Source organism: Echinops telfairi, unplaced genomic scaffold, assembly GCF_000313985.2.
Source record: "Echinops telfairi isolate 266 unplaced genomic scaffold, ASM31398v2 ScPeMD7_3533;HRSCAF=4204_0, whole genome shotgun sequence".
Classification (NCBI taxonomy): Eukaryota; Metazoa; Chordata; class Mammalia; order Afrosoricida; family Tenrecidae; genus Echinops; species Echinops telfairi.
Window position 1 is genome coordinate 32,068,374 of NW_022107431.1, and position 12,110 is coordinate 32,080,483.

The following is a 12,110-nucleotide window of genomic DNA, read 5'->3' on the forward strand; positions in this document are numbered from 1 at the left end:
GCCCAGTGTTAAAATATTCTTATCTTATGAAATCAGGGCGCGCTGAGTCACCGGAATCTAGGTGGGGCCGGCGACCGCGCCCCCGCGCCCGGCCCGAGCGTCCGTCCCGCGGGAGCCGCCTCCCCGCGCCCTCGGCCCTTTTGTCCCGGCGCCCGCGCTCCTCGGCCACTCTCTGCTCCGCGTCGCCACCGTCGAGATGCTGCGCTGCGGCCTGGCCTGCGAGCGCTGCAGGTGGATCCTGCCCCTGCTCCTGCTCAGCGCCATCGCCTTCGACATCATCGCGCTGTCCGGCCGCGGCTGGCTCCAGTCGAGCACCCACTTGCAGACGGCCTCGCTCTGGTGGAAATGCCCCAGCGAGGGCGGCGGCACCGGGTCCCCCGAGCAGGGCTGCATCAGCCTCATGCAGTTCGGTGAGTGGCCGCCCGCGCCCGGGGGCCAGGCCTCTGGGCAGGGACAGGCTGGGCCGGCCTGAGAGAGAGAAACAGAGACAGAGAGAGAGAGAGAGAGAGAGAGAGAGAGAGACGCTCAGAGGCTCCGGCTCAAAATTGGAAGGACGCGGGCCCCGATCAGACAGTATTTTCATAGGATTTGTCTCTCAAATGCGAGGTGTTGTCGTCCACTGAGCGGAAAAGGTTAAGAGGAGTATATTCGATTTTTTTTAAATGGAGATCAAAATGTCTTCCCCTTCCTTTCTCTCCTCCTCCTCCTCCCCTGGTTGTCCTGGTGAGTCAAAGATCATTATAATGGGGGTGCCTTCCCTAGTATGTAGGTTTCCGTGAACAGTAACATGGGATGGAAGCCTTTAACAAGTCCCTTCCGTTGAAGTGCCGGCAGTTAGGCTCCATTACATACTTTTACTACTTCACACCTCAGGCTAGTTCTTGCTAGATGTTAGCTTTCGGTTTATGTGGGACATTACGGTTTCAATATATAAGGTAGGCTTTTTGATATAGCTATGTGTGTGTGTGTATAAGGTATATATCTATTTTACATATACACAACACACATGTGTATATCTATTTACCTTAATCCGCTGTGAAATCTAAAACCAAGCACATCTCCTACTACATAAAATGAAACCGGCACTGGAGACCTTGAAGGTAGCGACTCTGTTTTTCCCACAGGGAGGTCATCTCACACTAAAGGGACATATTCTTGTCTGCACAGGCATTTTCTTCCCCATGGGATATCCCACTTAGAGGTGGGGTGGAGACCGCTTGCTTTCGTTTTGCCCTGATCCACAATGTGTCTGGCGGGAGGAGGGTCTGGTTAGAAGCAGAATCAAAAGCTTGAGAGCCACATGTTCCCGACCAGGGCTTTCCCACCTGGGTGCACCGGATTCCACAGAGACAGAACTTAGGAACCCTGCTGGTGAAAGCGGTTCCACGTTATCCGCTCTCCGAGAAGCTGGGGTTCCAGTTGTTTCTAGGGTGCATGCCAGCCGGGAAGCCCTTTGGGAGCAGTTCTGTTTTGTCACTTGGGGTTGCTGAGATCCAAAGTGTATGTACAGCAAACCGAGAAAGAAGGCTGCCGCTGCCTTATTGCCCTCTCTGCTGTGATCAGTGGCTTGATTCTTCCCCACAACCTCACCCAGAGTTAAACCCACTTTATTTGTGTGTTTGGGGCCCTGTTCCAGGCGCTTGGCCTCTTATCTTATCTGCTGTGGACTTGTTTGGAAGTGTCCTGATGCAACTTCCCTCAGAATGCAGCCTGGCAGTGCTGGGGCCAGGTCCTAAAATGCAAACACAGCACGGAAGCCTGCTTTCCTAAATATTTGTGTTTCTCCTTTCCCCTAAAGCACAGTAAAACCATGCCTGCCAGGGGTCGGGCCATTCCCAGTCTGCTCAGTATTCAGGCTACTTACTGCAGACCAGAGGAGTGCAGCTGGCCTGCGGGAGTGCTGGCGACCAGCACCCGTGCGGGGGCAGGATCTGGCCTGTGTGACTCTAGTCTCTTGTGAAACAATGCCGTGTTTTACTTTCTGGAACACAGGGTGAGCTCACCTTGCTAGGGTGTGGTTGGTCCCACCCCAGATGCACTGTGGTGCTTTGTGTGTAGACGAGAGTAAGCAGGTTTGGTTCCTTCCTTTGTTAACTTATTGAATACCATGAAAATCAAAGGCATTCCTTTTAAAATTTTAAGGTAGAAGATTACTGATCTAAGGTACAGTTTATTTTTGAGTTGATATGAAATATAGTGTGTATATATAGATATCCTATGTAGTTTTTGAAAAGTTCAGTTTGATTATCTGGTCAAATCTTGACACATCTCTCACTATCTGGGTCACTACTTGCAGCAGACAAGAGGGATTCTCCTAAGTGGATAGTGGTTTTAACATCTCACTTGGAGAATTCATTTCCTTTACAAAGATCAAAAAAGGACTGTTGATATTGGGTTGGAAGAAGCTCTTGATCAAGACCTTGAATCAATCCATGAGTCCAGTATTTGCTCTCAGGAGAAGCCCATGGGAGAAGACAGTTGATACTATAGGCAAAGAGAAATTCAAATACTAATTCTACTGGGGCCACAGCCCCTGTCGTGGAGCACGCTTCCAGTTTTGGTTTGTTTTGTTTCAAACAGTTTTATTGGTATTGAAGTCACATATCATACAATTCAATAGTTCAGTCATCTACTTTTCAGAACAACGGCATCAGGAGGGTATTTTCCGCATTGGCTAATGCAGATTTCAAATCCCGGCAAGCTCCTTCTTGTCTGGGTGGAGAAGGAAGCAGAGCCTGTGAGCCTCTCCCCTGAGGTCTGGATAAAAGGGGAGAGTAGCTGCGCTTGGGGGGAAGAGCGTTGGGCTTGCATCTGAGCTCAAAAGTGCAGGGTCTCACTTTCTCCCAAGACACTTTGGAACACCGTCACAGGCCATTAGTCTTACTTCCACTAAATCCGCTGGGACACAGGACAAGTCCAAGCATCTGAGGAGCAGTGATATTCAGCTCTTGTACCCTGTGGCTCTCAAAAGTACAGCGTTAAACCCCAAACTCACTGCCATCCCTGTGGGTTCCTAGCGACCTTGGAGGACAGCAGGGTTTCTCCTGTGGGTTTCCGAGGCGATAGCTCTTTGGGTGAGTGGAAAGCTCTGTCTCCCTCCTGCAAAAGTCCTGTACATGAGGGGTAATAAGTATGATGCCAAGAGGTTCACATTAGCTCCATTCAATTCAAAGGATTTCATTTTTAAATTATGCTGAGCTGATTGTTTCTGCAGGGAGGGGCCCAGTGTTAAAATATTCTTATCTTATGAAATCAGGCCTTAGGAGGTAGATGACTTTTTATATATATATATATATATACACCTATGGGTGTGTGTTAATGGCCTTACAGAGCAAAAGGAAAAGTGGGCCACTGTTCATAATTAAGGCAAGTATTGATCTATCAAATAGGGCATCCAGAAACGAATGATCTAGCCCAGCCCCTTCCACGTTTGCGGAATGCAGCCCTGCTCCCCCCAGGGAGCCTCCGCCCTCTTCTATTGATTACCTTTCTCTTCTCCCTGCCAGCAGATACAGGCGCCTTGTCTAGAATGACAAGGATCAGAGTGCACTCATTTCCATGATTGAGGGGCTTCCTTTATTCAACAGCTCAATTCTATTCCCTGCACGATGCTGTTTGCTTAGACGTACTTCTCTTCTACCAACTGGACCGAAGTGGCTTTCCTGTAATGTCTATGCCCAAGCCTTCTCCTCCCAATTGACAAACTTTCACCTCTTTGAGGGTAGATCCCCAGCTCAATGCTAGTTATCTCGTCTCCAGGGGAAAATTCTGTTTTCCTAACTTCTTACATGAGCTATTTCACCACCAATTCAACAAAATGCTTTCAAAGACCACTAGGAAGTAAAGTAATGCAGCTTGGTGAAGACACTCTGAATTGTGTATGTGATTATGTTGAAAGCAGATGTGTTACCTCTATTTCTGAACACACACACACACACACACACACACACACACGCAGCAAATGATTATCATCTGGCTCTGGTTCAGGGGGAAAGAATCTCACACCAGCTGCGGAATGCTCTCCTGTTTGACCCTGCTGTTTCTGGTGAGATCATCTTCTTTACTGCCTTCCAGAAGGTATGCAGAGTGGCCTCTTCTCCTGGAGAGATTTTTGAGGGCTGTAAGGGGTGGACCTCTAGGATTTTGCTACTCAGAGTGTCGTAGAGTAGCACTATTTGGGAGCTATTGAACATATCGAGTCCATTATGACTCATAGCGACCCTATAGGACAAAGTAGAACTGCCCCCGTGGGTTTCTGAGACTGTAACTCTTTACGGGAGTAGAGAGCCACACATCTTTCTCCTTCTGAGTGGCTGGTGGTTTTGATATGCTGACCTTGCAGTTAGCAGTCCAACGCATAACCCACTATGCTACCATGGCTCGAAGGTTCATTTTAACATGATCCCCATGTGATCTTGTAGGCACTTTTGAGAAGCGCTGATCTAGATTCCTCTAGTTCAGTGGTTCTCAACCTGTGGGTCATGACCTCTTTGGGGGTCGAACGACCCTTTCACAGGGGTCACCCGACTCATAACAGTAGCAAAATTATAGTTATGAAGTAGCAACGAAAATAATTTTATGGTTGGGGGGTTCACCACAACATGAGGAACTGTATTAAAGGGTCACGGCATGAGGAAGGTTGAGAACCACTGCTTTACTTGCTAATTGAATACAACTAGAGGAATATAATAAGCAATCTTTTCTTTTTTAATACATGACATATCCATGCTGATAGTTATTTATACATAGCATTTAATTTTTTAATTAGGGTTTTATATCATATAAAAAACCCTATAGTGTACCCTATGGACCGTAGGAGCCAGGATGGCTAGACTTCATCTCACGTAGATTAACCCTGTTGTCAGTAGAGACCAGTCCCTGGAAAATGACCTATTGCTTGGTAAAGTAGAGGGTCAGAGAAAAAGAGGAAGATCTTCAATGAGGTGGATTCACACAGTGGCTTCTACACTGGGTTCAAACACATAAATAATTGTGAGGATGGCGCGGGACCAGACAGGGTTCGGTTCTGTTATACGTCGGACTGCTATGAGTTGCAACCAACCCGCTGTCACCTACCAACAACAAAACAATAGGAAGACATCTGACAAAATCTTGAATTCAGTAAACGAGACCTTCGGTTTGGTTAACAGATGACTCCCTTGCTCTGGACAGGGCCCACCAGGACACCGAGGAAGGGCTGAGACCCGAGACTTTTGACTTGTGGTACAGTATGAACCTACTGACGACTGTAGCATGTCCATTAAAAGGACTCCATTTAGGGGGGACAATTAGTGATAGTTTCCAAAACATTACAGTAATAGTAGCAATATGTGCAATGATTTATTCACCATAAAAGGAGCTTTAGTGGCACTGTGGGTCAGGCCAGGGGCTGCTAACTGCTAGGTTGGTGGTTCAAATCCACCCACTGTTCTGAGGGAGAAAGACAAGGCTGTCTGTGTCTATAAAAATCTGCAGTCTCAGAAACCCCCCTCAGGGTCACTCAGTCAGGATGGACGTGATGGCAATGGGTTTCGTTTGGTTTTAGGACTCACCTTAAAATATAGTTTTCCCCTCCTTTTGCCAGCTTTAGTCTGAGTTTCTAGTTTGATATTTGAAGTATTCATTTTCGCCTTTCTTGCTGTTAGCAATTGACTTTGCTGTCTTCTCACATTTCCCTGTTTTCCTCTGTCTTATTGGAAATGGAAGTTGTAACTCTCTCTCACTTCCTAGGAAAACCTCAGAATTCCATAGTGACCATCAAATGCTTTCCAGGTTCTTGACTTGATGCTGAATCTTCAAAAGCGATAGTGAAGGTTGATAAGCCAATCTTCCTCTAAATGGATCATTAGTTAGTCAATCTTATTTAAAGGTGATCTTCATAATGTTTCCGATTGATTTGATCATGAGTTTCTCCAAGTGGTACTTAGCAGGTAAACTTAGGCCACACAAGATGATACATGTGCAGAATTTCAAATCGATCTTTCTATCACGAAACAAAACCCAACAACAACCTCCCTCATATTCCTACAAAGAAAGACAGCCTCCTTTTACCTGGATGCTTTTATGGTGTCATCTGATACCACACACAGCACACACACACACACACACACACACACACACACAAAGAAGGGGAGAAACTTTAGTGTGAAAAACTATCCTGAGACACAGTCTACCTTTGGTAAGGAACTGAGGACCACCTGCTGAATCAATACGTGATAGCTTTAGGCCAAATAGTAAAAGTCGGTGCTTTTCATGAGGGTTGATAAAGATGTAATTTAGACCATGGTATACCAGAAAAATATAAGTAGCTCCCCAAAGCGTGGATCCAATTTGTTGATGGTAGGCTCTTTCAAAAAGTTAAAGACCCAAGGGTCTTAGAGTACACACTTGTCTCAGCTTTTCTAAGCAAGCTGGAGAATAGGCTCGCCCGGCCTGACCATCGGTTTCTTTCCCAGACAGAATATGGGGCGCAGCTCATCATTTCAAAACACAATCGTTGCGTGAGAATGTTGGCTGCCTGGCTTGCAGAGAAGCCCCAGCACCTCTGAAGCCAGGCCAAGATTTCTGCCCTCAGGGAGCTAGGTGACTCAGGGTGGGTGCTGCTGAGCACCCAGGAACAGGTTTTACACGTTCCTTCTACTTCCCAGACAGCCTTTCTCAGGACAGAATGTCGCTTAGTTTTCAATTTTCCCTTGGTTTAGACTCAGCATTTTAAACAAACAAGACATCATTAACCAACTCGATTTAAGTTACATAATGAAACTTAAAAAAAAAAAAAAAAGGCATCTGCCTGTATGTTTATGTTCAACCACCGTTTCTAGGTTCGATGGACTGCCTTCCCTTTTTATACCACCCCTTCGAGTGTGCAAACACGGAGCATCATGACGCTTCAACTAGACTGTGAGAGGCAGTAGTCATGACCATGCCTCTCTCCAGTAAACCTTAAGTGATTGATCTGACTTTAACAACAGCATCATACGTGGATCATCGAACTGCATTTTCTCAATCTGTGACTGTCAATGTCGGGTTGTTGAAATACGTTTTGTGTGAGGATGGTTTCCTGCTTTTAGGAGAAACTCATATTTGAGTGTGTGCAGTTTACCCTCATGGTATTCATGTGCAGGCCATGTTGCTTTTTGTTGCCGTTTGTGAATTCAGTTTAAAAGCAAATTCTTTAAAAGTTCCAGCTTAATTGAATTTATAGCAGGTGCCATAAAACTTTATAGAAATAACACTATTATGGCAGTGGGTCACGCACGAAAGACATGTGTGCGTCATATTTTGTTTTGTTTTATGAGGCGATTAATCATTCATCTTGGTTATTCTCAAACTTTAGGATGGATGTTAAGAAATGCCAGTCAAATGCTGGTTCTTGGGCCCTGCCTCTTGGTACCTAATTCAGTAGGTCTGGAAGGAGGCCCAGGAATCTGCATGTCAGTAGCCACCCCTGGTGAGGTGGATGGAGTGGTCTATGGGGTCTCCTTGAGGAACTGATGCTCTTCCCGAAGCATGGGCCCTCTTCTCCTGACACCGACCTTCCTGGAAGGCCTAGGCAACAGTGAGAACAGAGGGCCATGCTTTGGCTTCATTCGTTTTGATTTTAAGATACACATTTCTAACTGACCTTGCCTCTAAAGTTTCTCATGGAGCTGACAGGAAGAACAAGACGAGTTGGAGGAAAGAACGAAGCGCTGTACATGTGAAGCTGGGCCCGTTTTTGGTACCATCTAGGGGCAGTTATGCGAACACAAGGGATTTCTGAGGCATTTAAACATTCCTTAGCCATTATATCCTGTTTATGGCACTGGGTCTTCATGGATCCAGAGGAAGGTCCGGCAGGATTGTGGCAGCTGGAGAAGAGAACCAGGCAAAGCTTCCCCGAGGCTGGGCTATCACAGATATATGGATGCAAAAACTCTGGGTAGGAGTGAGGGGCAGTCTCCAAGGGCCGGAGCAGAACTTTGTGAGTGCAGACCAAAATGAAAATGGGAGGTGCAGGGGGATATGGGGGCGCTTTCTGAATTGAGGGCTGCAGCATTCATAGCATGGTTACTTTTCCCACATCTTTTTTCCTTACAATAACCTTGGAGGAAGGTGTTTGTAGCCCTGGCCAACAGATTAGGAGACTGACATGCAGCTAGTAGGTGGCACCGGTGAGATGTAAACTGAGGTCCACCTGCCCGCAAAACTCATGGTGTCTGTTATCCCAAACCCATGTTTTGCTTTTTGAGCTGGAATTAGAATAGTAATAATTTTAAAAACCTGTTGCTACTGAGTTGATACCAACTGGTGGCAACCCACTGCGTTTCAGGGTGGAACTGCCCCCACTACGCTCTCAAAGACTCCCATCCTACGGTGGCCGGGCCTTCCACACTGGGTGGATTGGAATTGCCACCTCTTTGGCTGCCAGCCAAGCGCAGAGCACCCACAGACCTGATCTAGAAATGGGGATCAATGCTGTCAGCAGTGCTGTGTCACAGAACCAAAACCAGGGCGAAGGTGCCCCTGACTCTTCTTTTCAAGTTCAGGGAGGAGTAATCGCTTGCGGTTACTTAACCTGTTCCATATTCTGCCTTCAGACAGGCTGAATGTCTGACCCACTTACTAGCTGTGTGATATTGAGCAAGTGATTTGAGCTCTGAAAGCCATAGGATAGCATCGGGGCTTTTTGGTTTGTTTGTTTCGTCTTGTAAACAGAGATTATACTACTATGTAGCGTAGAGCAGTATTGTGAAGGTGAGTTGATGCATGTGAAGTTCTTAGCCCAGGGCTCGGCACATAGAAATTACTCCATAAATGTTAGTTATTAGTTCTAGAATGAAGTTATGTTCGAGGAGGTTTTAAAAAGTTAGGGCAGATTGAAAGATGAGAATCATGGCTTGAAATTGCCAGAGTGGGTATCATGCATTTCCCTGCACAGGACCAGAGGTGGCTTTCCAGGTCTCCAAACCGGGGGTGCAGTTTCCACCTCATTCTGATTCTTTTAGGGGCCAAGATCGGTGACTACGAAAAAAGGCCAACACTTGGAAAGCTTATTTGCCATAAACATGTGCTTTTTGTAAATAAAACACCATCTTCTCCACTACTAAATGGTCTTATCCAGCAGCTCTGCCTAGTAGTAAATTGAGGGTGGTTCTTGCCTGGAACCTATCACACTATGGGTTACTTATGTTCATTCGAGCAAGCAAGGTCGGATCACATATACACCCGCAGCCCTATAGAGTGGTTTGTTTGTTGCTGGTCTGTTTTTGTTTTTCAAAGGGAACACCACTGTCCTTTTATTATGTTCCCCAAATAGGTTTAAAGCACCTTACCCCCCAGAGAGAAGCAGTGGGGTTCCTGGGTGCATCCCAATCCGCTCAGCACCTCGTCTTGTTCCTCTTCCTCCATCTCCCCCTCCACCTGGCTGCCCTGTGGCCAGTCACTGATAACCCAGGGCAGTGCCTGTGGCTGTTCTTTTGCACCTGCCCGGGGCACTGGCGGTGTTGGCTGGGCTGGGCTGGGCTGTTTGAGGACACCTGGCTCAGGGTGGTGGTGCCAGTAGCAGCAGCTGTACATGAGCAGGAAGCAGCCACGCCAACAGGGTGGTAGCAGCCAGAGCTGTCATAGACAGCCCCTGCTCCCAACCCTGCACCCGGCTCTCCTTCCCAATTGCCCATGTCTGTGTACCCTCCCCCCTGCTCCCAGGTCCTGGCACCTTCAAAGTCCTGATCTGGTTGTTAGTGCAGCTTTGCCTTCTCTCCCCCACCCTGAGCCCCTCCCTGACCCACATGCACAGCAAGGCTGTCCTCCTGGATCCATTGGTTTCCACTGATGAGCTTCCATGGGTTTTCCTATCATAGTTTCTTCGAGGATTAAACTATATAGTGCATGGGGTCTTCCTGTATATAACACGGTATTGACACAATGTCCACATCATATAATGTCCAATTTCCCAGAATGCCTTGTAGACATTAAGCACCACCTACCAGTCCTAAGATGAAGCTGAGATCCATCCGGACTGATTTTGCGCTAGTTCCGAAAGAGGGCTGTGTCCCTGGGGTGGTTCTTTTGTTCACTCATGTCCTGTTGTGTTCTGGAACTGGGGCGAACCCTTGAAACAGACCCTGACACCTTCAATAAAGATAAGAGACATTTGCCCCCAGACTGAAGGGACAAAAGCATCACTATTGGTGTGTCAATATCCGGTATGAATAGTCTACTCTTCCCTGAACACGCAGATGTGCATGCATTATCCAGAGACAAATTGGCCCAAATGGAATGAGTCGAAAGAAGTGGGTGGGTGGGTGGGTGGGTGGGAGGGAGGAGCTGTGCACTCTTTGTTCAGTCATGCTTTGTGTTTGGCATCTCTGGCTCAGTCGTTGCCATTTCTGTTTCCTGGTAGCATGGGGAAGAGCCGCGGCTGCCATGCTCTTCTGCGGTTTCATCATCCTGGTCATCTGCTTCATCCTCTCCTTCTTTGCCCTCTGTGGACCCCAAATGCTCATCTTCCTGAGAGTGATTGGAGGACTCCTGGCCCTGGCTGGTAAGACTATGTCCGAGTTTTCCATTCCTGCCTTCAGCGGGCGTCCACGCAGTGGTTTTCAATCACACAAGAAGAGCCACGTCAACTCTACAGTCTGCCGTCAGAGAACGTGCCATCAGGGAGAGAGAGCGAGTCACCTGGGAGAGATGTACTTGAAGATCCAGGCGCTTTGCCTCCCATGCCGCTGACAACATTATATCCTCCGGCCGAAGGAGGAAGGCTCTGGATACTCCGCTCTTGGGTGGTCCCATGTCCAGAGACACCCACCCTGCGGGACTGGACCATGTCGTCCTTAGAGTACAGCACTGTCCATAGTGGTCCACAGTGCGGGTCTCTTGGGAGGTCATTCAGTTAGCAGACGTGTGCTTAACCACGATGCCACCCAGGCCCTTCATTGGTTCATAGTATTCAATGAATCTCTGTTGGTTAGGATTCCCCAAACTCCCTTCGTGAGCATTGTTTAAACCAAAATCAAAACCAAGCCATGGACCTTTGGGTCAGCAGTCGAGCCACCATCAGGGCTCCTTTAAACCCACGTAAACAGAGTTAAAGACACCATTGTTTCGGTGGCTTCAAAGAAACCCTGATGGTATAAGAGTTAAGCACTAGCCTGCTAAGATAAAGATTGGCGGTTCAAGCCCACCAGTAGCTTCAGTGGAGAAAAGGCCTGCTGGTCTGTCCCAGGAGACCCTACAAAGCAGACCTTCCCTGTATGTAGGGTCGCCATGAGCTGGGATTGATTCTACGATGCACACAACATCAGATGGCTTTAATACCAATCAAAGGCCAAAACAATTGTGGAAGAGGGAGTTCATTTGTTGTCACCAGGCATTCATTCATTCACTCACACTTTGGGATTTTCTTCCCCTTTAGCGGTGTTCCAGATCATCTCGCTGGTCATTTACCCAGTGAAGTACACGCAGGAGTTCGATCTTCACAGCAACATCGGCGTCACCTTCATCTATAACTGGGCCTACGGCTTTGGCTGGGCAGCCACGATCATCCTCATCGGCTGTGCCTTCTTCTTCTGCTGCCTCCCCAACTATGAGGATGACCTGCTGGGTAACGCCAAGCCCAGATACTTCTACTCCTCCGCCTAACGCGGGCCAGCGCAGCGGGAAACGCTCTGCGCAGACGCAGTCCAGAGAGAGCAACTCCGTGCCCCAGATGAATTCGAACCGACGTTTGGCAGCGAGCACGTGCTCATCTTATGAAACGAGTCAAAACTATGCTAAAGTAGAAAATATGTCCTAAATGGTGTCAGCGTTCCATAGGCATCTTTTATACCTTGGGGTTTTTTTTAATGGAGTTAAACAAGACTTCCTCTTTTTCGCTCATTTCCTACCATTTACCAACGTTGCCTAATATCTGTCACTGCCTAATATTGTGTTTGTAAAAGAAAGTGAATATGAAAATGTACTTTTTTAAATGGTTAGAATGATAAGGCTTCCAGGTTGTCAGTAACCTGATTAAGTTACTGTGTTTCTCAGAGTGAACAGAGTGGGCCTATTAAGGTCTAAAGAGAAGAGAGAGAGATTAAAGTTGTTAGTGGCCAAATGTTCTAAAAGAAATGGGAGAAATAAAT

At 47.3% G+C, this 12,110-nt stretch overlaps 1 protein-coding gene across 1 annotated transcript; it reads left to right on the top strand.

The window, feature by feature from the left end:
* Nucleotides 1–179: 179 nt before the first annotated feature.
* LOC101651562 (p53 apoptosis effector related to PMP22) lies at nt 180–12,104 on the top strand. Its single transcript, XM_004701977.2, has 3 exons — nt 180–410; nt 10,385–10,525; nt 11,399–12,104. The coding sequence occupies exons 1-3, from the start codon at nt 197–199 to the stop codon at nt 11,623–11,625; spliced, it is 582 nt and encodes a 193-aa protein (XP_004702034.1). The 5' UTR covers nt 180–196; the 3' UTR covers nt 11,626–12,104.
* Nucleotides 12,105–12,110: the final 6 nt, after the last annotated feature.